This window comes from Crocuta crocuta, unplaced genomic scaffold, assembly GCF_008692635.1.
Source record: "Crocuta crocuta isolate KB4526 unplaced genomic scaffold, BGI_CrCroc_1.0 scaffold220, whole genome shotgun sequence".
Taxonomy (NCBI): Eukaryota; Metazoa; Chordata; class Mammalia; order Carnivora; family Hyaenidae; genus Crocuta; species Crocuta crocuta.
In genome coordinates, this window is record NW_027526949.1 from 292,127 (window position 1) to 320,104 (window position 27,978).

At 33.7% G+C, this 27,978-nt stretch overlaps 2 protein-coding genes across 13 annotated transcripts in view; one reads left to right on the forward strand and one right to left on the reverse strand.

Annotated features, from left to right (window-relative positions):
- The window catches only part of KCNT2 (potassium sodium-activated channel subfamily T member 2), a 360,386-nt gene that overhangs the window by 199,771 nt on the left and 132,637 nt on the right, over positions 1-27,978 (reverse strand). The gene's annotated exons all lie outside the window — the stretch shown is intronic.
- Positions 167-27,852, forward strand: LOC144238093 (uncharacterized). Of its 10 annotated transcripts, XR_013337539.1 has the most exons (7): positions 167-330; positions 19,723-19,867; positions 21,880-22,050; positions 23,960-24,107; positions 25,458-25,580; positions 25,976-25,993; positions 27,356-27,852. XR_013337539.1 is itself a non-coding variant. In XM_077772168.1 (5 exons), exons 2-5 carry the CDS (start codon positions 19,784-19,786, stop codon positions 27,386-27,388), a joined length of 321 nt encoding a protein of 106 aa, XP_077628294.1. In that variant the 5' UTR covers positions 167-330; positions 19,723-19,783; the 3' UTR covers positions 27,389-27,852. The 10 variants fall into 10 exon arrangements, 2 of the variants coding, with proteins under 2 accessions (XP_077628294.1, XP_077628962.1); XR_013337853.1 differs by lacking the exon at positions 25,458-25,580 and having other exon boundaries at positions 25,976-26,192; XR_013337964.1 differs by lacking the exon at positions 25,458-25,580.

Consider the following 27,978-nt stretch of genomic DNA (forward strand, 5'->3'; position numbering starts at 1 on the left):
AGTAAAATCAAGCTCTCCATGTCCTTGCATTTTAATGGCCTAATACCTTATTTTGACCAACAGAATACTGTAGATTTGATGTTGTGTGGGTCACAGAGCACGGATCTTATAAGATCCTGAAGCTTTTGTTCTCACCATCTTAGAATTCTGAGACTACCATTCTATGAAGCAGCCTGATACAATCTACTGAAGGCTTAGAGATCATGTGGAAGAAAACCAAAATGTCCCAGCTGACAGCCAGCACCAACTGCTAGACATGAGAGTAGGGCCATCTTGGATGCTCCAACTCCTGTCAGGCCATCAAATAACTGAAGCTAAGAGTAACTGAAGGTGAGATCAGCAGAAACACTGCCTAGTTACCAATCACAGAACCGTGAGAAACAACAAACTGTGCTGTTTTAAGCCATTCCATTCCCTTTTAGGTGGCTTGTTATTTGGTAATAGATATGTGGTACATACAGAATTAACTAGACTTCAGCATCTGGATCTAATCTGGGTTTTCTCAAACTTTGGTCTCATTTATCTCCCCTTCACTTACTGTTTACATGGTGTACCTATCATAGTCCTTAATCCTTACCCTCTGTGTCTATTTTTGCCCAATCTGTTCCCTTCAACTGAAAGCCCTCTTTCTGTGACACCTGTTACAATTCCTATTTTTTTTAACCCAAGCTCAAAAATGAAGCTCTCTCATAGAGTTCACTGAATCTCAATTTCAAGGAATTCCCAGAAGTCCCTGCTGAATTCTGAGAGTATATATGAGTTCATGTCTTATATAGGTAAACTTTTACAAAACTACTGATTTTTAGTGTTTAATATTTATCATCCCAACTCAACTATTATTTACCTTACTGACACTATTTAAACTTTATATTTTTATTTCCTAGAGCACTAAGCACAAAGTGCTTAGTAGTCACTCATTAACTAACTGCTAAATGAACAAAAAAACACCTGGTTAAACCATACTCAAATAATATATGCAAACAACTCCAGAAAGCATTTCTTTCATGCATTTCAGGTTTTTATTACTGCATAACAAATTTCCCAAACCTCAGTGGTTTAAAACAGTAAAAATTTATCATTTCACATTATTCTGTGTGTTAGGTGGGAAGTTTCTCTGCTTTTCTTAGGCTCACTCACATGGCTGCATTGGACTAGAATTCAGGCTAGAACAAAAGGCCCAAGATGGCCTCAGTCCTGTGCCAAATGGCCAGTGTCCATTGCTGTCTGTGTGCCTTGCTTGATTTTCTCCATGTTAGCCACTTATCCTCCACAGACTCAACAATCTTCCTTACAGTCTCAGAGCAATAATGGCAACTGAAATTCCTTAAGAACCTAGATTTATCTGCCCCATTCTGTTTGCTGAAGGAAGTCACAAGGTCAGCTTAGATTGGAGGGGTGTGGAAATAGACTCCACCCCTTCATGAGAGGAGCTACAGAATTTTGTGACCATGAAATTTTGCTTCCGACTTCACAAAACTGTACAAGTGACAAAACTTATCATAACCTATATAAGTAATAATAAATTTTATTGAATACATCATGTTACAGTCTATTTAACTGCTTTGACATAACAGTAGTTAAATCCATACTTACAATCATGTTTTTATAATCCTTACGTAAAATGCCATTTTACTTGACCTAGAAAAATGATATGAACCTTTCACATATTTATCAATTTCACATTTAAGATTCAAGACTTGATATACCTAAATACTCACTAAAGTAACATGAAAATGAAGACTCCCACACCATCTGTTACATGCCTGCTATTATTATATAAAAACAAAAATTAACTTTTTTAAAGAACTAGTAAAGGTAAATCCACTGAATTATTTTTAGAGTTTCTCTTTGATTTTGAACAGGCCCACCAACTGATTTCATTTAGAGTCTCATTTAATGGGTCACTGCTTATGTCCATGGATAACAATGTCATTACATTTCAAAAAACAGTGAAATTAATATGTTATCTTCTAAGTCAATTATTATTTTTGTATTAAGTGAATTTAGTTCCTTCTGCCCAAAAGAAAACAAAGCAGAGCATATTTAAATATCTAGCCCAAGAACACAGTAATCCTTTTCAGTTATAGATCTAATCTTTTTCCCCCCTCTCTGTTCCTAACTCTCAATGCCCTTTTATCTTATTCAGGATAAAATCCAAAAGCCCCTGGCTCTTCTTAGATCTTATCTTTTAAGACCATTTCCTCTCTCACTGCTCTCCAGCAACACCAGCCTCAATGCTATTCCTGAAACATGCCAGTGTCACCCAAATCTTCTTTCAACATCCTCCCTTTATTTTTAATATTTCTAACATCCAAACTGAACCCAAAAATTCCTCTCTAAATTTGCTCCCACCAAATTCTTCAAACCAAATGTTGGCAAACCCAGTTTTCCTGTTGATTAGGTCAAACTCCTACAGTTATCCTTGACTTCTCTGTCTTTTATAACCCACATCCAAACCCTTAGCAAACTCCACTGTTTCAAGCTGCAAAATATAACCAGAATCCACTATCACTACTCACCACCCTACTGCAATGATTCACGCCATCATCTTCTCTGCCCTGCGCTGCAGTAAACACTCCCATCTTTCTCGTAGAAGCCTATCACTATCATGCCAGAGTTATCCTATGAAAACATAGCTCAAATCATGCTATTCCACTACTTAAAACTCTAAGAGGGCTCCCTATTTCATTTGACTAAAAGCTAATGTTCTTTCATTTGTTTATAGCATACTACCCAATCTGACCTTTCCCTGTGCCTTTCAGACTCATTTTCTACTCTTCTCCCTGTGTTTCACTCTGCCCAACAACACTGGCATTCTTGATCTCTGATCAACATGAGAGGCATGTTCCTTGTCATGGACCACTCTCTCTGGCTAGAACCCTATGGCCACAGATTTTATCATCACTAATCACTAACTCCTCACATCTTCCAAGACTTTACTTCTATATTGACCATCATATATACTCCTAATCTTTCTTATCCTGCTTAATTAAAAAAAAGAAAAAGTTTTAGTCATTTGTTGGGTTTGGTGTCAACTGTCTATAACCCTTTATATACATGGAGATCATATGCTTTCTTCATCCATGTTGCCTGAGCACCTAAAATCGTGCCAAGCACACAGTAATGTTTATAGACCTCTGCCATATTTAAATCATCAAGCTATTTAACCTGTTTAGATACAAACTAAATACAATAATTCATTTTTAAAAAGCAGACAAAATGTTTATCTGACCATGACTTAACTGTGGAATCTAAGTGGCAAGACTAAATACTTTTTTATCAAGGGAGACCGATGCAATATTCCATAAATCTATTGACTTTCCTACCACCTTTTAATCAATATCACTTGAAATATTCAAGTACTATAAACAAGAGAATTGGATTTTACTCTCCCTAGTAATTAGTATTCGTAACACCAGCATTTATTTCAGTTAGTACTACTTAAATAATATGATAAATGAAGAATTTGGAAATTTGAAATGCATTGACTTATTTATTGAAACTCATTCTGTTTGTGTAATACACAAAAAATTGTGTAATGAAAAATTTATCTTTTTATAAAACTAGTATTATTTATTCTTACTACATTCTAAACTCTCTATTTCACTTATTTAAAAATTATTTGAGTTATTGAATTAAGTTTGCTACATTTAACTATTTCCTAATCAAAGACTTTACCCAAAACAACCTCTTGCCACTGTTCATGAATAGTATATACTTTAATACTAACCTCAACCAGGTTAGTTACAGAATCTTTCATAATATGGAAAGCGTCTAGCTTATGTTTTATGAAAGAAATTACTCTCAATATTAAAGAGAGATCAGCCTACAATAACATTACATTCTGGACTCCATTGTTACTGTCACATTAACTTCTGACACTTCTTCCTTTTTGCTCTCTTGTATTTATTATGTAAAGAATCATGTTACTTAAAGGGTAGGAATAGGTTTGGGGTTGTTTTTTTTTTTCATTTTTTTCCTTAGTTTATTGTCAAGTTGGTTTACATATAACACCCAGTGCTCATCCCAACAAGTGCCCTTCTCCATGCCCATCACCCTCCTTCCCGTCTCCCCCACCCAAGGGTAGGAACAGTTTAAAGGGAATTTTGCAGAAATTTGCCCAAGCTTAACAAATTCTAAAGATAGAATATTCATACTATTTAAGCCAAAAAAAAAGGCTTTAAACTTCCTCATTGAATCATAAAAATTAAATTTAAAAAGTATTTTGAAAATTATTGCTCCATGTTTTAATTTTATAAAAGTAAATACTAACACATGGAGAAGTTTAATATAAAGGCAGAATCTGGACTAGTCTCATCATATTATTTGGCAACAGCATAATTTCTTGATACCAGTTATGGAGTATCTATAAGCAACATGTGAAAAATGCCAACTTATTATATACTATTTTGGTTATAGTAGCATATCTAGCAATATTTTGAAGTTCATCAATATATAAATGTATACTACTATTCTATGTCAATCATTCAACTAAAAAATGAATCATTCATATAAGCTATTTTTCCAAACAATAATTCATCTACTTTAATGAAGGAATGAAAGTAGTATATCTTCGGTGACACCTATACTTTAATAAAGAAAAAAAGTGTATCTTCAGGATACGTAGATACATAGATAATTTACTGTTACTTTATCATATAATTCTTAAGCCTAAAACAGCATTGAAATACTCTTAATCGGCATTATGAACATTAATATTTTACTTATATATTAGCTATTTTGCCAAGAACTGTGAATGCTACAACATGCTAGCTAAGGATCTGAAACCATTCAGCGATTATAATCCATTTTAATATAGATTGTTATCTTATTTCATTTACAGATGTCTTGGAACCATTATTAAACAAAAACTGCCTCTTCTCCCCGATCATAATTGATGAATTTCAGTTAATTATTATTTTGTGCCTGTACCCAGAAGTGATTTTAATGACGGGTACAGATTTTCTGATAATCTAACTCCAAGAATGTGCTCAAATAGACCACATTCATAATCAAAATATCCTATTTTGCCTTATCATAAGAGATACATCTTTTCAGTCACTCAAAGACTAGGTTAAACTATTTAAATTATATCCTGAATTGAAAGTGATGGAAGAATTTAATAATGCAGAATTTAAAAATAAATAAGCATAGCTGATAGATGTAAATAAACACTCTTGCCTTTAAATTTTACAGTAATCAAATTTAATATTGTTTTGTTACTGGGTAATAATATTAAAAACAAAAAAGTCTTGCTTAGAATGCTTGATTTTAGTGGATACCTAATTTTAACAAAACTTTTGCTTATTATCCTGTATTATCTGCTTAATCATTTGAAATTAAATATTTTGTTCGAATTTAAGATAAAAAATAAAACAATGTTACACCATGTTCAATTTATCTTTGTTTAGTTAGCACACATAAAATTTACTCAGATTCATTTATAGTCATTGACTTTGAATGGAAAAGTGCAAATTAATATAATTTTCTTAAAATTTCCATGTTCTTAAAAATACCTGTAAATTTTAAATAAGAAAAAAACTGATTTATATAAAATCAATATGTAAATGTTTCATAACGGAAAAAGGGTAACCTTACTCATAAAGGTAAGTCATGTGTATTCCTACAAATACATTTATTGATGGTTTACTAGCACAAAGCATTGTACTGTATAACAGACATGTAGATATGAATACAACACCCTAATCTACATAAAAGAGCTTCTAAAATCTAAAGTGAATGATTTTAACCCCAACTTTATAATATTGCTAATAATCATACCGTAAATGAATAATCAAACATTTAACTTAAAACTTGATTAATGCTAACTTGGGTAATTAAGCTTTTTAAATTTCATCTTCACCTGGAAAGTAAATGTAATAATATTAACTTTTTCATTTGGTTATTATGGGAATAAAATGTACTAATAATGCTCAGTGAAATGTCTGACACATAATAATGTTCAATGAATTCAGTATTTATTTATTTAGTATTTAATTTAGTAATTTTTTATTTAAATTCCAGCCCCAGCATAAAAGAAATAAAAGCGCAAAAATGAGTTAAATTAAAAGTCAACTATCTACACAAAACAGATATAAAGCCTTTGTTTTTCACTTGACAAAAAAATAAATGTACTATTAGCAATATAGTCGATGGGGGGAGGGTGCACTGGGTGGCTCAGTTGGTTAAGTGTCAGACTCTTGATTTCAGCTCAGGTCATGATCTCACAGTTCATGACATCAAGCCCTGCGGAGGCTCCGCACAGACAGCATGGAGTCTGCTTGGGAGTCACTCTCTGCCTCTCCCCCATGTGTGCAGTCTCTCTCTCTCTTTCTCTGTCTCTGTCTCTCTCTCAATCCCGTCTCAAAATCAATAAACATTAAAAAAAAAAAAGAGCACAACAATATAGGCATGGACTATGTGGAAAGAGAATGGGGTTGAGAAAGTAGCTTATCTGTTCCTCTTTGTTAGGGAGTTAGTAACAGAGTTATTAGCAGCAGAAAATCATCCATGAATTAATGAGAGTAGCTATAATCTTGTCCAATCTTATCTCAACCCTGCAACTCTCAACTTTCCAAAAAGAAAAGTTAGTCAATTTGCAAGATAAACTCATAATATTTAACTATTTACAAAGAGCAGAGTCATGCTGATATTAGCTGACCTTTGGAGGGTTCACTGTCATCATTTACGGAAACTGACAACTAATTCTTGGTAATGCAGTCAGGATAAAAAAAGATTAAGCACTATTTCTCCACCAAAATGTCAATAACAGGCTAGTGGCATGTTTTAAGAAGGATAAGTTATCCCTGAGATTGTCTAAATGAAAGAATTTTATACAATTATGTAAGCCTGTATATATGTATATAATATATGTACATACATATTTATACAGTTCACTCACTGACCAGGGTAACTACTAAGTATATCATCAAATGGTAATGTTTATGATTTGATTTTAAAATACTAGTTTTCTGGGAGGAAATACCAAAAACATTTTCTCTCTTTATATTATTTTACATATATATTCATATTCACTGTTATTTTTTAATGCTTATTTATTTTTGAGAGAGAGAGCATGGGGGGAGGGGCAGAGAGAGTGAGGGAGACACAGAATCCAAAACAGTCTCCAAGCTCCAAACACAGAGCTCAATGCAGGGCTTGAACTCAGAAACCACGAGATCATGACCCGAGCCTAGGTGAGATGCTTAACTGACTGAGCCGCCCCAGCACCCCCATAGTCATTGTTATTTAAATAGATATTTAATTATATATAACTTATGGGTTTTCTATTTTACGAAGATTAAATACACCTATTTTTGAAACTCGATGCATTTTGGAAGGCAAAGAATTCTTGCCATGTATGTGTTTATGTTTTTGCATAATTGTGGTTGATATTTTCAACAGTCAGCTTAAACTGGACTTTGAAAACTTTTACAGAGCCATTTCTACCTTAATGTAATATAGTTTTGTGAATACCCATTTGTGATAATGTCTGTTTTAAAAATCACTGTTAGGGCATATAGGTGTCTCAATCAGTTGAGCATCAGATCCTTGGTTTTGGCTCAGGTTTTATAATCTCATGATTTGTGACTTGGAGTCCCAAGTCCAGCTCTGTGCTGACAATGTGGAGCCTCCTTGGGATTCTTTGTCTCTCTCCCTTTCCCTCTCCCTTTGCTCCTTCCCTGCTTGCTTGCTTTCTCAAAAATAAATAAACTTAAAAAGAATAAAAAATAAAATTAAAATCACAGTTATAGAATAAAAATCCTTTAGGAATTTTATGGCATGGTGCCTTAGTAAGATTTTCTGAATCAAAATGGCCAAGTACTTAAACTATGCAGACTAGAAGACAAAATACATCCTTAAATACCTGCTTAAAACTTGATTTCCACAAATACACTAAATAAATAGAAAAACAGAAAAATAGCCTTAGGAATTACATGTCATCTAAAATGTTCACAATCAGTAAGGATAAGAGATTGACTACATGACTCAAGCCATATGAAACAAATACAGGTTTTGAGAGGTATAATGTTTCATTTGATTTTCAACCAATATTTGTAGATTTTCCAGTATGACATATAGACATCAGGAGATAAAGGCAATGGATATAATGTTATAAAGTAAATAATATTAACGAAAATTTTGTAGGTAGAGAGGGGAGAAAATTATTTCATTTTTGAAGAGGTTGAATTTATCATAATATGCACTTTCTATCACTAGACTAATAATAGAGATATATAAGTTATTATTCTACTCCTATCTATTGTTAAGGTAATTAATATTTAGTAAGTGCCCTTTTGCTTGTTTGACATTTTAGCTTTTAATGTAAACTTTTGGTTTCAGTTTGTCAATTTACTACTATAGGATTTCTATATCTATCTCTTCAAAGTGACAATGGTCTATATTTCTGTATCTCAATATATGTTCCTTGAAAGGCCTATCTAGCACTGTATCTGGTTAGCCAATTAGCTAATTGGTCTCTGTTGGATGGCTATATATCCCAGGTTATAAAGTCTCTGTAGCCATCTGTGTGAAGAACAATGTATTAAACCTGTATTTTTCAGAAAAAAAATTTGGAGACTCTGGGTTAAGCACATTTATTTATTTCATAAAAGACTTTCTAGATAATTTTAATGAGTTAATGTTTATTGTGGATCTCCAATAGTAGAATAATTTTCATAAGATTAACCAAACACACCTGCCAAAATTCTTAGTTTTGACAGAGTATCTCAAAGGATTAAGGTTTTATTAACTCAACTAGGAGAACATTAGCTCATAGTTTGTGCTTTGTCTCAGTATTTTAGAATCACAGTTTAGCTTAATGATTAAATGATTTGGGTAATTTTTTTATCTTTGCCCCTGCCCCGAATTATATCACCCTGGATTAACTGTTCCATGAAGGAATTTAACAATGAAACTGTCAGGCCCTAAAGTTTTTTTTTTCTTTTTTCTTTTTTAAATTTTTTAATGGAAATCAAAACATATAATTTTTAAAATGCTCCATCTCTACCTTAATTTGAACTTAAAACTACTTATAAATTTGCAAATATGCATTTTGAAAAGACCTACCATTCCTTCCTTAGATCCACAAGAATAAATAAGCTTCAATCATCATTCCTTGGTCTTTACTGACTTCCTACAGACCTAAACTTTGAACATATCTGACAAAGCTTATAAATACAGGACCACAGCAGTCATACTGAGTACTGAATAAGCAGAGAAGCTTCCTCTCTCTGCTGACAAAGAAGCTAAGAGAACAGGACAAATTTTTTCATAAACACTGTGATTATTTGAAATGTGGATCACCAAATTGAGCATGCCATATGGAAAGGAGGACTCCAAATGGTATCGCATTAAAAAGAATTTAAAATTCTTTTTTCTTAACTAGAATACTGTTAAATCTCACTAAGGACAATTTTAAAGAAACTATTCAAACACTTATGTGAAAAAACAATAGCCACATTAATACAAAAAGAAAAAGATTATGCCCCATTTTGCACTAAGTGTATGGAGCCATGATATATATCATATCAAACATTAAATTTATAAATACTCACAGTAATAAAAAACTAATATAAAGTATTAATTCTGTAAATTTCACTTTAACTAAATATTCTTCCACTAGGAAAAGCTAACATGTTAACCTACATATTTTAAAATATTTTTTTCTGACTCACCTAGTAAAAGAAAGATCACTAGGGTATGAGACAGAAATTATTTAAGGCTACAACCAACCATAACAGAGTGGTCAGTCTTCTTTCTGAAGGGTATATTAAATGCTTCAATTAAAGGGATTTCGCATTGTCCATTTCACTATTCTGATTAAATATATTTCTTTTAACAAAATTACATTAAATTCATTTCCTCTCCTTTCATCATTAGTGATTTAAACAAAATAAAAGCATCTGCTGAACAGTCTTCGTAAATTACTCATAGACTCATCAGCCTATGAGCCATTACTATCATAATTCATTCAGATGGAAGTAGGGTCTTTTTGTTCATGGTAGGAAGGATGGGACTATAATTAAGTAGTGTTTTGTTCGGTGTTCCTCAGGTTATATGCTGTACTGAGCATATATTCAAATTAATCTATAATCATTTATTAAGAAATATGTACTGGGTCTCAATATAAAATGTATTTTCTGTGAACTGTGAAGGAAGTAGACAAAGAAATAAGGCAGTGGGATATGAGAGATAAGAAAATCAGATTAAACTAGGTGAAAGTAAAGAGACAAAATTTAGTCAGAAGTAATAATATGCTATAGTCAAGAATCAGGTAAAATCATGACCATGTTCCACTTGTAACTCTCATTTTAGGAGCCTCAAATGTTAAGAAATGAAACCCTTAGGGGAAAAACAATGCAAACCTGTATTATCAGCAGAATGCTATTAGATTTTCATATTTTTAAAACAGTATGGATAAGAGTGTAAATAAAGACAATGCAGAACTTAAGATCTCACATTTCTATAAGTAGATAAAAATATGTTTTACTTACTATGTACTGCTTCTTGGAAAACCCAGGATATTTCTGTCCTGAATCTCCAATAAAGTATTGATCATTTTATGTTTGTCCTAATATAGATCATATACATTTGAAAAAGTTTCACTTGTATTTGTTCACCTATTTATTGTTACTACATGATAGGCACAGAATCAGGTACTAGGGGAAACAGTGGCATGGAAAAGCTGGCATGACTGATCCCTTGTGTGAATTAGAGTTCAGTGCAAGACACAGTAAATGATAACTAACATAAATATACATAAATTTACACAGGAGACCCCCACCCCCACTCCCTTCTTTGCTATGCTCCCCTATAATCCCGAATTTGACCTAAACAGGTAGACTGGGCTTCAGTGACAAAGTGATATACACATTATCATTAAAGAAAAATAACGATAAGTCATATTTTACTCTTCAGAGAAAAATAAGGTAGAACATTCTAGGGAGAAAGAAGGTTAGTATGCTGGGAATAGTCGGAGGGGGGCGTGGAGGGACAGTAGGACTCTTGAGCCGAGGAAAAACCAAGGAGGTGAGATGAAAATGAAAAGATGAGGAGAATCCTGATTGTACAGGAAATTTAGGACATATTAAGAAGTTCTGTGTTCATCCCAAGACACAAGGAAAACTTTTTTTTTTAATTTTTTAAATGTTTATTTATTTTTGAGAGAGAGAGAGAGACAGAGCGTGAGTAGGGGAGGGGCAGAGAGAGGGAGACACAGAACCTGAAGCAGGCTCCAGGTTCTGAGCTGTCAGCACAGAGCCAGACATGGGGCTGGAACTCATCGACCACGAGATCATGACCTGAGCCGAAGTCAGTCACTTAACCGACTGAGCCACCCAGGTGCCTCTGACACATAGAAAAGTTTTAACAAGCATTAGCAAGCAGTAACACAACTCTATTTACATTTCACAAAGGAAACTCTGGTTGTCATAAGGTGAGTGGTTTGGAATGGAACCAGAGTGGACATAGGTAAACCAGTTACACAGCACTTGTAAAGAGGCTCCGATAGTTTAGATGAGTAAGGTGATGATTGAGAGGAAAAGAAGTGGGTAGATTTGCAGGATATTTAGGAGGTAAAATCTGTGGGATCTGTTGATTTGTGTAATGTGTCACAGAACAGAAGGCATTAAGAATGAATCCATTCTTTGGAATTGCCCCCAAAAGTGAATAGTAGTTGCTCTTTCAGAGATGTGGACAATTTGGAGAAGAAATAGCATAAATTTGCCTTTGGACATTGAGGAATCTAAGAGGATATGTCACAGAAACAGTTGAATATAAAAGATGTAACTAAAACTATAAACACTAGCCTAAGACAATTTGTCAGCTCACGATTATTAAGTTCTTGTGGCACGCAATGTAACCTCCAATGAAAGGAGGAAAAGTGGAGGCATCACACCCTACTCCCCAATAACCTTGCAACCAAACATTAAAACAAGAGTAAGTTATAAAGCAAATTCTGTCACATAAAACACTTAATTATCCCTGTTTTGTAAGATCAAAGAGGTTCCTGTTCTTTCTGTGCATAGCAACAAACATATTGAAAGAAAGGTTCATACCAACAAAAAATGTGAAAATACTAAGAGCAGGTTCAGCCAACAAGCTGGTGGAATCAGACAACAGAATTCTCTGTTAAGTGAGAACAGTCTTGAAAGGGTCTCAAGGCCCCTATGACCACTCCCTGCAAGGTTAGGCTTGGTTATTCTTATAATCCAATTATGCAAGAGCAAACAGGATCAAAGAATACTTGCCAACTATACATCTTGGAAAATATTTTTAATTCCACTTTTGTTCATTTGTAAGGATTCTGACACAGAAATGAAGTTTGAACTGATGAGCCTGAGAGTGGGTTCCTGACTAGAGTCCTTCACATGCTTATCTCTTGTTATAGACAATATATCACACTATCCTGAAATATTTATGGGATGACAGCAAATACAGCTAAAATATATAATGTATTCCAAGCAGAAAAGTATAAAATGAAATTAAAAAGCCAACTCTGATCAATGAGAAAATACATCATTGAGCAAAATGTTATAGAAGAGAATGAGGTCATAAAAAGAATACCTGTGTATGTGTGTGCATACATTTATGGAGTGTGTGTATATGAACCTCACATGCCCACACACATGCTCATAACCTCCATGTGTATATAAATGATTCTTCATGTAAATTGTTCTGAATTTAATATTTATTATTTGATAAATAATAATTTAATAGTGGGGAATATTAAATAATATTTAATATTGGAATATTGGAAATATTAAAGCCAGTAATTTACACTGGCTTTCTGAGTTTTACCGCAACATCAGAGATCCTTTCTAAACCTATCTCTACTTCATTCCCAGCAACAGATTAATAGAAAAAGGTCAATAGTTCCAAGAATCATATTCCTTTTGCCTCTTTTTTTAAGATTTCATTTTCAAAAATAAAAAAAAAACAATATCTATTTTGCCTTCCTCTTTATTTGCACTTCTTCCTCCTAACCATCAGTTTACTTAAAATAAAAAGGTATCTTCAACAGGAAAGACTTCATAATCAAGTCATGAACAGTTCAACGTAACTTCTACTAGTTGCAAAGAAAAATTTTGTATTAAAAAACCCAACTCTGAAAGCATGACTGTTGTGCAATATGGCTAAAGGATATCTATAGAGTAAGACAAATAAGGGGAGATGAGGCCAGTGAAGTAGGCAGGGACAAACTATAAATCACTTTATATACAACACCATGGATTTTATATTATCCTGAAGACACAAATGAAAAACTTGAGGCAAGAGAATGAATGATGTGATCAAATGACTAGCTGCTGAGAGCTCATTAATAAAAGTCTGTTGATACCCTGGGTGGTTACTCCTGCTCCAAACAGCAACTATATTTACACTAGACTCTTAGTCTCCAGGCTGACAAATCACCTTAAGACACTACCCATGCAAATCATCTAAGTGAAGTTAGAGTTGTGAACAGAGAAATAATGGATATAAAAAAGCTATAAAATTCAGTCTTCAAGCATTTTCTAAGTTGTGATCTCTTGCCTCTCTGCCATTTACTCTTTTTTGCTTGAACTTTTTTTATCTGATTCAGTTCTTAAAAATGAAGTACCTAGTCAATAAAATATTAGCTTTACACATCTTTAATTCCCATTATGTATTTAAAGATATGTACATATTTAGAGTTCATAAAAATAAAATACATATATATCTGAATTCTCTCCGGGAAAGGTTTGACTTAGCAATACCTTTCTTTTTTCTTTCTTTTTTTTTTTTTTTACGTATCAAGAAATTAGTAAGATGAACAGTGTAGGGGCCAAGTTCGGCCACTTGACGTATGTATTACTTTGAGCTAAAGACAATTGAGACCTTACAGCCTCAAGAGAAACTTTTGCCCCTCTGTTAACTACACAGAAAAATCTAAATTGGGGCTCTTTCCCAAAATTAGGGTTTACCAGAAATAAGTTTTATCTGAATAATGCATCCATGGCAAAGCAAACATTTGTTTACCATATAGTCATTGTCTTTTATTTTCCTGTGAATTGTATTCCTTCCCTTTGAAGTTCCAGACCTCTACCCCCTTCGTGTTATTTCACAATAACATATATACCTTATTTTATTTGATTGTCTTTGGAATTTCCATGTCTATGTGGATTCCCTGTGTGTACAAAATTAAATGTGATTTTCTCCTGCTAATCTGTCTTATGCCAATTTGATTCTTACTTCAGCTACAAGGACCTAGAAGACAACATTCTTGCCGCCAACAACACTTATTTATATGTCCTTGCTCATGTGAAATATGAAATGGCACCAAATAATATCAGTTAATTTAAGCTGATTTACACTCATTTAACATATTCCCACAGGGATGTATTGCTAGTTGCTACCACATAACAAAACCAATCCCTAAACCAATCCCTAATATTAGGTCTCTAGTCAACAGTTTCTGGAAATTAAATAAGGCACAAAATAAAGCTTTATCTTATTCTATCTGAAATAGTCCAAATTTAATCAGCCACTAAAAATAAAAGAGAACATAGAGCTTACCATGTTACTTCACACTATAAGGAATGAGAATTACTCTCAGAGAAAAAGTGACTCTTACTTTTATATAATAATTAATTTGAATCCAGCTTTTAAAAAATACTACTATGTTATGAAAATTTTGCAATAATGAATGGTAGCATGCTTACTTTTATACTATTTAATCACTTCTTAAAATCAACTGGAAAATTTCCTCTAAGAGATGGCTAAGTAAATATATCCCTGCTTCATAGTCTACTCACCCTCTAGTTCATAGAGTGTAATATTCACATAATTATGTAACAAACAAATATAACCATATGCAAGTAAGAACACTCTTGAGAAGTATCTGATTTTGTTGCCCATTCAACTAACATTTCCATTGATGGTGCATTTAATTGCTCATAAGATGAGATTAAATATACCAGTTATTTATGTAGAATGGTCTCTTACGTAAATAATCATCCTTTTTTTTCCTGATCAATGATATTTGTTCAAAGAACAGTTTTGGAAGGTCAAGACACATTCTGAACTAAAAAAATTTACTGGAAAACATGATTTGTGTGGACATTTACCTAATACACATTTTGTTCCCATGACTTCAATTTAAAAAATCTGCTAAGAACATTACCTTATCAAATTATTTATACTCAAGGAAATTAAACTGGGAATTAAAATTGCACTTGAGGTACCACCATGCAAGGAAATCTTTGATTCTGTGCTTTTTATAACAGAAAAAAATAAGCAAAAAGATAGCATTTTTTAAATTCAACATATGCAATCAATATGCTATTTCCTTTATTTTTAACTCATCATGAGACCCATTCAGCTGAAAATTTCATTTAACAGAGTACCTCAATAGCACTTATCTTTATTCTTAGCAATTACAAATATGAAACACTAAACCAATAAGCAGCAAACCACTGCTATTTTTGCATTTTAAATTTTTTATAAGAAATAATGTTTATTGTGCCTCTACACTTACATATAATGTCTACCATTTTGCCTATAGAATGAGATTCTTGAATTCTTCAGGAAGTGGGAGAAGATGATATTTATTACATTGAAAAATTTGTGTGCTTTCTTCCTTCTCATAATGAGAGCTAAATACAATTACATTTCTTCTTCTACCCAGCTGTCTTCAAGCTTACTATCGGTTTTACACTTCACTCTTACTATGTTCATGTGTTGTTTCTTCTGTTCCTATTATAAAGACCCAATTTCAATTCTGTTTTTAAAACTACCTCAAGCCTTTTGTTGAAATTTATACAACATTTTTCTCTCTCTATTTGACAAATTAATAAATTCAGGCTGAGAGACTATCCTTTAACTAAAGTCATACAGCCAAGATATCTTTTTACCTAAGGTCCCTCCAGAAACTTGTATATTCATCTATGTCCCTGTGAGAAATAAAGCCTAAGAACAGTTTTTTTCACTAAACTCCAAATCTTTCCTCTAAATTATGGCAATAAAAAATACATTATATTCAAATAGCACTTCATAGTTTACAAAAATACTTCCATATAAATTATCTCGATCTTTGTGGTTATTCAGCACTGGACCCTGTTTGAATTTACAATTACAAAATAGAAAGATTTTACAAAAGGCAAACAAACCAAAATATCCTGGGGAGAAAAGTTAAAGCGTTTGGAGGATATTTGGCTTGAAAAATAGATGACTGGTGCTTCAATTGTCAATACAAAAGATAATTATAAAGCAGGGGATTAAAAGTGGTTTTTCACCTTGCAGTAGACACACCAGAGGGGACAAACTCATATGAAATTCAAATGAGATATTTACAACATCTTAAAATCTATTTGTTAGCAAACCAAGATCCTAAAATGAAATACCAAAAACTTATACAGAGAGATATGACTCAATGAGCAGGAACTACAAAAGACTATTAAATGCCAAATGAACTGAATTATTAGGAATACTCAGAAATATTCTGTATAGGGCTCCTGAGTGGCCCAATTGGCTGAACGTCTTTCTATTGATTTTGGCTCAGGTCATGAGCCCAGGGTCGTGGGTCAGGCTTTGTGCTAAGCATGTAGCTGCTTGAGATTATCTCCCTGCCTCCCCCTGTGCCCCTTCCTTATTATCTCTCTTTCTCTCTCTCCCTCTCTCTCTGTTTCTCATTTTCTCTCTCACCCTCTCTCTGGCTCTTTCCCCCACTGGTGCGCCCTCTCTCTCTATCTCCCTTAAATAAATAAATACATAAATAAAATTTTAAAAGAGAACTATTCTATATAACCTTTGCATAGCTTCGGTGCTCATTAACAAAACCATGGAGTAGAAGATACATCAGCTTAAGCAATGAATCTAGAGAAAGGAGATAATGCTAATATGAGCCTCTCAACACTCTGAATCAAAATACTTTAAAATACATTGGCAATGATTATGGGCAAGAAAGAGAGTAAATCAAAACACAATGAAATAATTTGAAGAATTTATGAATAAGATAGTGTGAGGAGAATGGCAATGATAATATGATCCCAAATAAAAGGATTCTAAAAGTTAGTTGAAAAGCCAAAGTGTCCACATAATTTAAGGAGTTAGGTAACAGAGAGGAATTAATAAGAAGGGAAAGACAGGATGAAAAAATGAGAAATTTTAAAAGAGAAAAAATATAGACAGTTTGTGGTGTTTTAAAAGGATGTATGAATTCTGCACGGATTTGACTGCTTGCTGGTAAGAAAATGCTTTTATTATAATGAGAAAGTACTATAAAAGCTCTGACGTTGACTGCAGTTAAAAATAGGCAACCATCTGGGTTGGATGGTATAGGATGGGCTATGTTTGGAGAAGTGAAAATAAAAAGAATTCTTGGCTCTATTTTAGAGATAGGATTCTTTATTAAAATCTTCTGCTACAATTACATTCTTATCAAATTTTCTCTGCATTTCCACCAGTTTCTACTTTAATGTTAACTGCCACCATTTTTGGACACAGAGGTGAATGAAGATTCTATCCCTATGAACTATGCCATTTATCCTTATACAATGTCTCATGCCACTCTGTTAGGGGTTTGTTTTTGCTTTATTCTTAATCAAAAATTCCACTTAATTCATTGCCTAGGTGCTCTTTTTTAATCACCTACCTTTCATGATTAGTCATATGCTGAGGTTGCCCACTCCACCTACCAGTCCTGCCCTTCTCCTGACCTCCAGGCTCCTACAGAAAAGTCGCTATTTGATACCTCACTAAGGTTTCCAAAAGGCAGCCCACCTATGATGGACTCTATTTCTCATCTTCTTTATGTTTCCTTCCCGGTTCCTCATAAATGGCACTACCATTCAGTCAGTTCCCAAAATGCAAATCTCAAAATCATCCTTCAATTTTTCTTTCCCCCACACCTTACATCCAGTTTGTCATCAAAACTGTATCACTTCTATTTTAAAAAAATTTACTGCAGTAAGAACACTTAACAAGAGATCTATCCTCTGCACAAGCGGACAAGCATACAGGAAGTGATATGAAGGTATAGTCATGGAATTAATGTGAGAGGCATAATATGAACCCAGAATTATATACTTCCAATTTATGATTTTTACAATTTATACCAAAGAGCAAGCACATCTTAAAGCTTACTGAAGACAGTTACAGAGTTGTAGAGAATTCGTTGTCATTCAGTGTGACAACAGTTGTCATTAAGGTGGAAACTGAAGTCCATACTATGAGACAGAAAATAGGATAACTGTGTGAGGAGCCACCTGAGTGTAATGCATGTAATAAATGAAAAAGTTTAAGCACAACCTGAACTAGACTGAAGAATCTTTTTAACTGATTGTAAAGCTGTCGCTTTTTTGTCAAGGTTTCGCACACATTCTTTTTTTTTTAATTTTTTAATGTTTATTTATTCTTGAGAGAAAGACAGAGCATGAGCAGGAGAGGGGCAGAGAGAGAGGGAGACACAGAATCCAGAGTAGGCTCCAGGCTCTGAACTGTCAGCACAGAGCCCAACACAGGGCTTGAACCCACAAACCATGAGATCATGACCTGAGCTGAAGCTGGATGCTCAACTCACTGAGCCACCCAGGCGCTCCTCTCACACATTATTCTTAAGGAGCCAGCAGGTAACATGACTCTGTATACAGCTTGTCCTGACCCAGAGGAGAATGCATTCACTGACTGGTTGGGAGCTCCAGATAATTCATGGCCTTACACCATTCACAGCAACGACCCTGGACCCGGGCTTTTAACACAGATAGAATTCAAGTAAGATGTGACTCTGGGCATTGGAAGGCTTATGGAATTGTTCACGACTAACCTCCCAATGCAGATAGGGTAGAAGCTAAACAGGTGTAGCAGGAGACTCACTACCTAAACTCAGCACCAACCTGCAACTGGGCCAAACCTATCTTATTGCAGTGTCTTATATAACTTTGTTAATAAATGTCTGCTCCACAAAAAGACAATATTCAAAACCAGAAAAATATGATAGGCACTGAAAAGTTATACTAGTCAAGAATTCATTTGAATTATTAAAAGGATGTAAATGAATTAAATACAGTTCATTTAAAAGCTTCAATGTTAGCTTAAAGGCTTTGGTTTGTTTTTTAAGAAAAAATAGTTTATTTTTCTAAATGTTTCATAAAGAATGCTAGATTTGAGAGTCTGCTGGAGGCCTGCTTCCCACAAAACATCCTAGTGTTATCTTTGACACAGATCCACACAAAATAATTTCAGGGTTATATAATTCTGAAACAAAACCTGAACATTTAATTAGGATTTAAAATACAGATTCTCATGTTACCCTTTTTAAAATGACTGAAAAATCATAATTGATTTGCTTACTTGATTAGACCCTATATAATAACAAACGGATCTTAATTACTAATCACTTATAATTAGTCCTCCTTAAAATTTGTCTTTCAAGGGGCTCCTGGGTGGTTTGGGTTAGTTGAGTAACTGACACTTGGTTTCAGCTCAGGTCATGATCTCAAGGTCATGAATTAGACGATTCGTGAGTTTGAGCCCCGCAAAAGGCTCTGCTGACTGAGTGGAGCCTGCTTGAGATTCTCTCTCTCCCTCTCTTTCTCTGCCCCTCCCCTGCTCGTTCTCTCCCTCCCTCTCTCTCTCTCCCTACCTCCCTCAAAAAATAAATATTTTTAAAAACTTTATTTAAAATTTGCCTTTTAAAATGTTAACTGCACATTTGGTTATACAGTAGTCCCCTCTTACCTGTGGTTTTGCTTTCTGGGGTTTCAGCTACCTGCAGTGGGGGCATGTGATCCTTCTTCTGTCATAACGTCAGGTCAACAGTAGCCTAATGCTACGTCACAATGCCTGTGCCACTTGCCCTACTTCATTTTATCACGTAGACATTTTATCATCTCACATCATTACAAGAAGGGTAAGTACAGTACAATAAGATATTGTGAGAGAGACCACATTCACAAAACTTCTACTACAATATATTGTTATAATTATTCTTTTCATTATTAGTTGTTAATCTTTACAGTGCCAAATTTATAAATTAAACTCATAAGTATGTATATGTAGGAAAAAATATATATATAGGGTTCAGTACTTCCCACAGTTCTAAGCATCCACTGGGGATCTTGGAATGTACCTTCTGGGTATTATCAGGGGACTACTGTACAAGCTTTCATGCTTTGGCAACATTTATATAGAAAACATTAATTTGAATGAAAGGAAATATTGAGACTGTTAACTTTGTCACCACCTGGTAAATGTCAATTTCTACAATAAAATGTTTTCAGAGAAAAAAAGTCACATGGCAGAAATAAATAACCTTAAATATCTGTACACTCCCTAGGAATACTATTACTGTGCACAGTTACTGGAAAAATTTAATTAGCAATGGCATTCTGTGCTAAAAGCATCTAACACTTTGATTTCATGTTTGTAGTTCAGACATTAGCATTCAAATCAGCCCACGAATTGCACTTTGGTATTTATTGAATGAATGCCAGTTAAATTGTTCCAAATAATCATTTTCATTTCCTGCAGGGTATCAGCCTAAAACCGAATATTCCCATGGAATTTAAGATACCTGAGATGTTGGGATTTTTACATTTTCTAGGGAGAAATTTTGTTTTTAAAGTAATAATAAATCTAGTTTTCCTATTGTTTCAAGAAAGTTCTTACACTCCCGGGCATTGTCTTTGTATCTATGCAAAAAAGGTTATTGAATCCTGCCATAAATCTGAGGTCAACATATACTGCAATTTAGTAATTCATGAAAAGTGACCATATCTCACCCTATGTCCTAATGCCCACACTTGCATTTTTTTTGTTTCAAAATAAATAAACGATGAACACTTTTCAGGAGAACATCAGGATTTAGATCAGATGTGAGAAGCAAAAGTGAGATTGAATAAAAAAAAAAAAGTCAAGGGAGAAATAAAAGAGGAAACAAAAATCCTGAAAGATGATGGGAAGAAAAAGTCATGATGGCACATGTAATGCAATGCTCTCTAGTATTTAATCAATTTGTTTCTGAGCTCAATGTAGGAGGTGGTATTTTCAGTAATTTTATTAGATTATTTTGCTCTCACAAATTTTAAAATTGAAGGAAGAAAAATTCTCAAGACATAAATTCAGAAATTATATGGAGACAAAATTAACAGCCAAAATTTGATTTATCTGAAGTTCTAATTTATGAGGTATGTGTATACAATTTATAAAAATTATTTCAAAGTGTATTCCTTTTTAATTAAATTTGTAGAAGTTTTACTACCCAGTTATATTTCCTTGGCAGAAATAACATTCCTAGAATGTCTTCATAGATTACACTTGTTAAATTTTAAAGATTCCTTCCATGACCTCACAGCAAAGTTAACTGTGAAAAGAAGATATTTAAAGGAACATTCTCAAAATATATGGTTTGAACATACTTAGCTTACAACACATTTAAGTACCTCCACTTGATAAGATATTGTTTTGGAATTTTGACCCCTGAATGTTACTATCAACTGTAAATGTTTGTTAAGCATCTTGTATTTTTCAACCAGATGAGATGCTGGGCATAAAATGGTAAAAAAAGAAAATTGACTCTGTTTTTATATATCATGAAAATCTACCAAGAAACACTGAAAATTAAAGAAGCATTCTACATTTATAGTGTTTTTCCAACTCTGGGAAGGATAAACCTTAGGCATCTCCCATTATTCAGAGAGCCTTCAAGAAAAGTTCAAGGCAGGTCTTCAATTTAAAAGTTGAAACTCAAAGAAAAGGTAGAAGATAAAGATGGGGAATTTGGATATTAAGAAAAACAACATGAAAACCACTTTACTAAGGAAAGAAAATTAATCACATAAATCATATTGAATGTGATCTTTACATTTGGCATTTTGTGCTAATTTTGTTGTCTCTTTTTACATTTCTTAATTTTTATGATAGTCTTGTCTTCAAAAAGGATACAGGTTCATTATGAATATTGACACCATAGCAGAAAGTATATGGAAGACAGTTGAAGATATGATACATAATTCTATATCCGTATATAATCACTTGAATACATTCCCATCTCTACACATACATAGAAAAACAGAAAGGGAGATGGATGAACAGGTAAATGAAAGTAATTTAAACAGATTATAATTATGTATATGTTGTAATTTTATCTAAATGTATTTATGTTTAAGTTAAAAAAGAAAAACAAAGATTAGAAACTTGTTGATTTTGAGGCAACTATTCACACAAAAGAGCTAGCAATAGCTAAAATATTCTTCTGTCCTTAATTGAAAATATCTTCAAAATTAAGTTTGTCATCTTATTTAAGTTTTTTTATGTTTATTTATTTTTGAGGGAGAAAGAGAGACAAAGCATGAGTGGGGGAGGGGGCAGAGAGAGGGAGACAGAATCCAAAGCAGGCTCCAGGCTCTGAGCTATCAGCACAGAGCCTGACGCAGGGCTCAAACTCACAGACTGCAAGATCATGACCTGGGCAGAAGTCGGATGTTCAACCAACTGAGCCAGCCAGGTGCCCCAAGAGCTTGTCGTCTTGATGTCTTACTAACTATAATTCTACTTCAAACAGTGATTTTAAAGTTCACAATAACAGAAATGGGAAAAAAACATAATTCTCTTTGATTTTTTTTAGTTTATTATTTTTAGTACTGACTTCTAGAATATCATACAAATAATACTACTATGGTTAAGTATGTGGGCTCTGGTACCAATTTGCCTAGGTCCAGATCTGAGCTCTGCTTCTTACTAGTTGTGGACCTAAGATAATCTAAGGTTTATCATTTTGTTTGATTTTTCTGTGCCTCTGTTTCTTTCCTGTAACATGAGAATTGCTGTGGCATGTCCACTTTGGCTTTCTCTCACTCCTTCACCCCACCTGCTAATTGATAACCTCCCTTGGCTAGGTACCTATGCCATAAAAATTTAAAGTGGTGTCCCTGCCTCTGCCCTGCCTCAGTGTGAAAATGGGGTTTCCCAGAGAAACACCCGAGGTGTTCCTATTGTATATTCCACAAATTCTCCTAAGCTTTCTTTTTTTTTCCTTTTCCTTTATCCCTTTTTGTGTTATTTCTGTAGTACCTACTTAACAATGTGTAGGTAGCAAACTTTCTAAGTTCTTGTATGTCTGAAAATAACTATACATTACCCTCATAACTCAGTGATGGGTTAAGTCCTAATTGCCTAACATCTGGCTGCCCACTTATGCAAAAAACAAAAAGTTTTCTATATGTTCTAGTGTATTACAAACCTGGAGACTGTTAGTTTGATCTTCAGACAAGTGTACTTTCTGTCACTCATTTGTAATAAAGCAAAACAAATCTGACCAAACAAAGCTAATAACCAAATATCATGATGGTGATAACACCATTAGAACATGGTCTAATACTTACTCCAAACTTCAGTCCTTATTTTCTAACTGTCCACTTCCCATGCAGCTATTTACCTTAGTTAAATCAGTAAACAGAATTCAAGAACTTCAGCACTGAGCATTAAAATAAGTATTAATCAAAAATTCACAAGAAAATCCCAAATACTTTTTAAATTTAAATTCTAGTCAATTAACATTTATGGTAAAATTGGTTTCAGGTGTAGAATTGAGTGAGTCACTCATCACTTACATATAACATCAGTGCTGAATTTAGTAAGCATGTTAATACTTTTAACTAAGTCACATTTTAAATAATAAATGGATTTATGTTCTCCTAAAATAAGACTGAGGAGGTATACTGAATTTTTTTCACTGGACTAAAACATGAAACATCGATTAAAATAATACAGCTCTTTATGCTACAGTTCTATGAAATAATATGAAAATATTCAAACATATATATTCAAATAAAAAACTGAAGTTTGAAACAAAATAGGTGCAAAATAAGTCTAGCAGTGTAAAATTAGAAACACCAAATGCATTATAAATTAGAGTTCTTATTATTGGTTAGAATATGTTGATAATTAAGCTAAAGTCATGCGCTTAATTCCCGATGTACCAGTTTCCTCTGCTTTGTTACAGAGACACAGGCTGAATCACAATCCCCAGCTGTCTTGGAAGTGTGCGTTATTGATCAAGAGGGGTACACAGCAGACGTGGGGAAAGATTAGTCCAATTCCATTACAATGACAGGAAAAACAATTCTGAGCACATTCCCTACAGACAGTGGGTCAGCTGCTTAATTTTATTTCACTTTGGCATGTGTCTCTTGCAGACAGATGCTTAATGATAGTTCTTTGTAATGTTAATAATGATGAAAAGAAGATACATTTTAAAACTATATAGCAGTTTCCCCAAACAGGTAATTTTAAAGATTGTGAGATTCATGAACAACACAGCCAGTTCATCAAATATTAGTTCCTGAATCTGTGGGGGCTTAAATTGTATGTATTAAAAATTCTGATTTGGAAAAGCACTGACAGTCTTGCTCTATGACATAATGTAACAGCAACTGATTAAGACTAATCTCACCAAAATGTAAAATACATATATATCTATGTATACGCATATATAGATAATATACATGTGTGTGTACACACTCATATTTGTAAAGAATAAAGTATTAAATGTATGCAGAAAGAAGGAGATGCTACCATTATTTTTAACTTAGTGAAGCTAATTATAGGAAACAAATATTAGAAATTGTAGAAAGTAGAGAAAATCTGAACACATTACAATGGAGGTCAATGTTCTCTCACATTTCCTATTAAATATATTTTTAGGCATCATGTTAAGTTTTATATTATTATTAATAAGTTACCAGGCTTATATATTTTAGAGCAAATTAGTTTTTGTTCATTCACATAATTTAATTATCAGTGGGGTGCCTGGGTGGCTCAGTCGGTTGGGCGTCCGACTTCGGCTCAGGTCATGATCCCGCGATTTGTGGGTTCGAGCCCTGCATCAGGCCCTGTGCTGACAGCTAGCTCAGAGCCTGGAGCCTGCTTCAGATTCTGTGTCTCCCTCTCTCTCTAACCCTCCCCTGCTCATGCTGCCTCTCTCTCTCTTAGAAATAAATAAAACATTAAAAAAATTTTTTTTTAAATTTTAATCATCAAATATAAAGAGAAGTAGAAAAAAAATGAAATTTTTGGAGTATTCACACCAAATGCCATATCCCCTGATAGACATTGTGTAACACACCTAATTTGTCCTCCTTTTTAAAAAGCACTACAAAAATCTTACAGGTGATTAATATTACCCTCATTTAATAATGTGGCAAATAAGGCTGGGTAAACTAAGTAAACTGCCCACGGGCTCCAAAGCAGCATAGCCGAGTTTTAAACAAATGATGCTCATATGGACTTTAATGACTTATGAGAGCCAGAGATGCCTTATTGTTCCATAGTATCCAGTTTTTGCTTTTCCATGATAGCACAATATTCAACTAGTATACTGTTTCCCACCTGGACCAGATTTTTGTAGACTCCCTTTCAGCAATATATGATATATGACCAAATTCTTGCCTAAACTATGCATGAAATTTCTGAGTTGTGCCTTATCTTCCTCCTTCCTACAGGCTGGAGTTGGAATATAGGCAAGACTAGAGTAATCATCTTGAGCCATGAGATGGAAACCATGTTTTGGGAATGGTAGAAAACAAGTTATAAGAAAATTTAGCCTCCAGCAGTATTAAGCTAAGGTAACCTTCTTAGAAAGACTACTTAAACATTTCTTTTTTTTTTTTTCTTTTTTTTGAATGGGAGGGAGGGGCAGAGGGAAGGAGAGAAAGAGAGAGAGAGAAAGAGAGAGAATGAGAGAGAGAGGGAGAGAGAGCGAGAGAGAGAATTTTAAACAGGCTCCAGGCAGACGTGGGCTTGATTTAACAACTGTGAGATCATGACCTGGGCCAAAATCAAGAGCCAGATGTTTAACCAACAGAGCCACCAAGGCACCAGGACAGATCACTTAAATATTTCTATTTGTTTAAGTTGCTGAATCTTTATGTATTTTCATATTTTATAGTGTGTATGGTATAACTGTTAAAAAAATTTGTGTGTTATAACTAATATAATATTGTTTATATTTTTCTTATAGATAACTGCACTTATGATGGTGAATTCCTACAAGGTTTATTCTACCTTTACTGTGATAGTCAGACTTATGATGACATTTTCCTTGTACTGGTAGAGGATGGTGCACAAAGAAATCCAACTGCAGTTTCTCCATTCTAGATATTTTAATTTAGAAACATGTTAATACAAATGTATGAACATGCACGTGATTAAAAACAGTGACATTGCACATTGATAATGTACGTGTGATTAAAAACAATAATATACAAGAACAGCAACAAAGGCAACTCTAACTGCAAATAAAATAAAAAGTGAAACAAAGAACCTAAATGATAAATGATACACAGCAATTTCATATGCATCATGAAAACCCTCTATCTGGCACTGATGCATTCCTTAGCATAAGAAAGTGGCCAGGTGCTTCTTTTGAAAATAAAAACTACTCAAGAAATAGACATATAAGAGCAAATAGAGAGCTGACAATACATGATTCACTGTGGTAAGGATGCTTCCAAAACAAAAGTACTGAACTAAGTGTTGTCATATAAAAAGAATTTTGTCCTAATTTTAGCATGAATATTTACTTCTTTATTAACTTTACCTTAACAGACTCTAATAATACCTTTTTTATGTTTTATTTATTTCTGAGAGAGAGACAGTATGAGCAGGGAAGGGTCAGAGAGATCGGGAGACACAGAATCCGAAGCAGGCTCCAGGCTCTCAGCTAGCTGTCAGCCTAGAGCCCAACGCGGGGCTCAAACCCACGAACCATGAGATCATGACCTGAGCTGATATCAGATGCTTAACCGACTGAGCCACTCAGTCTCCCCTCTAATAATATTTTTAAAGCCATTTTAGTTTCTGTAATTTTCCAGCATTTGAAATATTAGCATGTACATATATTTTAAAAATATTAATTTGTAGTATTTTTCCTTAGGTAAAACAAACAAAAAAAAGTCCTAAACTGTTTATATAATATCACTATCTTAAAATTAGGAAGTTTTAGTGACTTTAGAAGGGAAATTATTACTCTTAATATTTCATACAGGTAGGTGTTTACTAGGTGAACAATAAAAACAATTTGTGAGCAGTAAAAAAGATTTAAATGATAAGATAGCTTTGTGTCAATTTTAGAGAGATATTTAATATTTAAAGACATTAAGTATTTTAAAATATATTTATTTTTGAAGATATGAAGTATGCAATAAAACATTTTAAATCCAGTTAATAGAGATATTAACTGCAAACTACTGATACAAAGTATTGCCATACCTATATATCTCAACCTATGTTTACATACATGCACCTATAGCTCTATTTATATCTAATTCAGTTGTACTAGTACATAAGGGCATTTTTCTTATTTTGTACTTCCTAATTAGCTTTTTCTCTTTCTGAACAGGTCAAATCCAGGACAGAGCACAATTACACATAATCTCTAAGACTCCTATAAAACTGATATGTTATTCTACTTCAGTTTTTGGTTTTCACATTTTTTCCCTCCACAAGGATCTACATGAGTCCATATGTGCGGCGCACCATTTCCCATTGGATTACTTTATAATCGTCAAAGTGAGACTTTCCAGACAAATAACTATTTTCTATAATAAAGCAAAGAACCAGGTCGTGCGTTGCTCTGGCAGGAGATCTGCCCTTGCTTTCTGCCTGACTGCGCACTAAAACATCATGGAGAGAAGGCACGGGCAGAGACAGTGATGGGCAATGACAGTTTTCTCAACAGTGTTTCTGCTTTGAAGATTGTAGAAAGATAAGGGCACCTCCATGTCAGCAGTTTGAAAGAAAATTTCTTGTTTGACAACTATGGCATGCAGTGGAGATTCTTGTGATTTGGTTGTTTACAGCATTTGAAAAAATGTCACAGTTGCAGTAAATATCAATACCAACAAAAGATGGATGTGCTTTCTTGTTTTTTCTGTAAGACTCAAGGAGAGATTTCACTTTTATTTCTGTAGGTAACCCTTTACATTTACAGCAAATATGTTTATTTTAGTGAACTCATTTAAA

Excerpts from the sequence above, each read along its gene's own strand:
- LOC144238093 (XM_077772168.1), top strand. The coding sequence starts at position 19,784 with ATGCTACGTCACAATGCCTGTGCCACTTGCCCTACTTCATTTTATCAC. Across the intron at positions 19,868-21,879 it reads CTCACATCATTACAAGAAGG|TCTTGTCTTCAAAAAGGATA; the intron begins GTAAGTACAGTA and ends TTTTTATGATAG. Across the intron at positions 22,051-25,975 it reads AAAGGGAGATGGATGAACAG|ATAACTGCACTTATGATGGT; the intron begins GTAAATGAAAGT and ends TTTTTCTTATAG.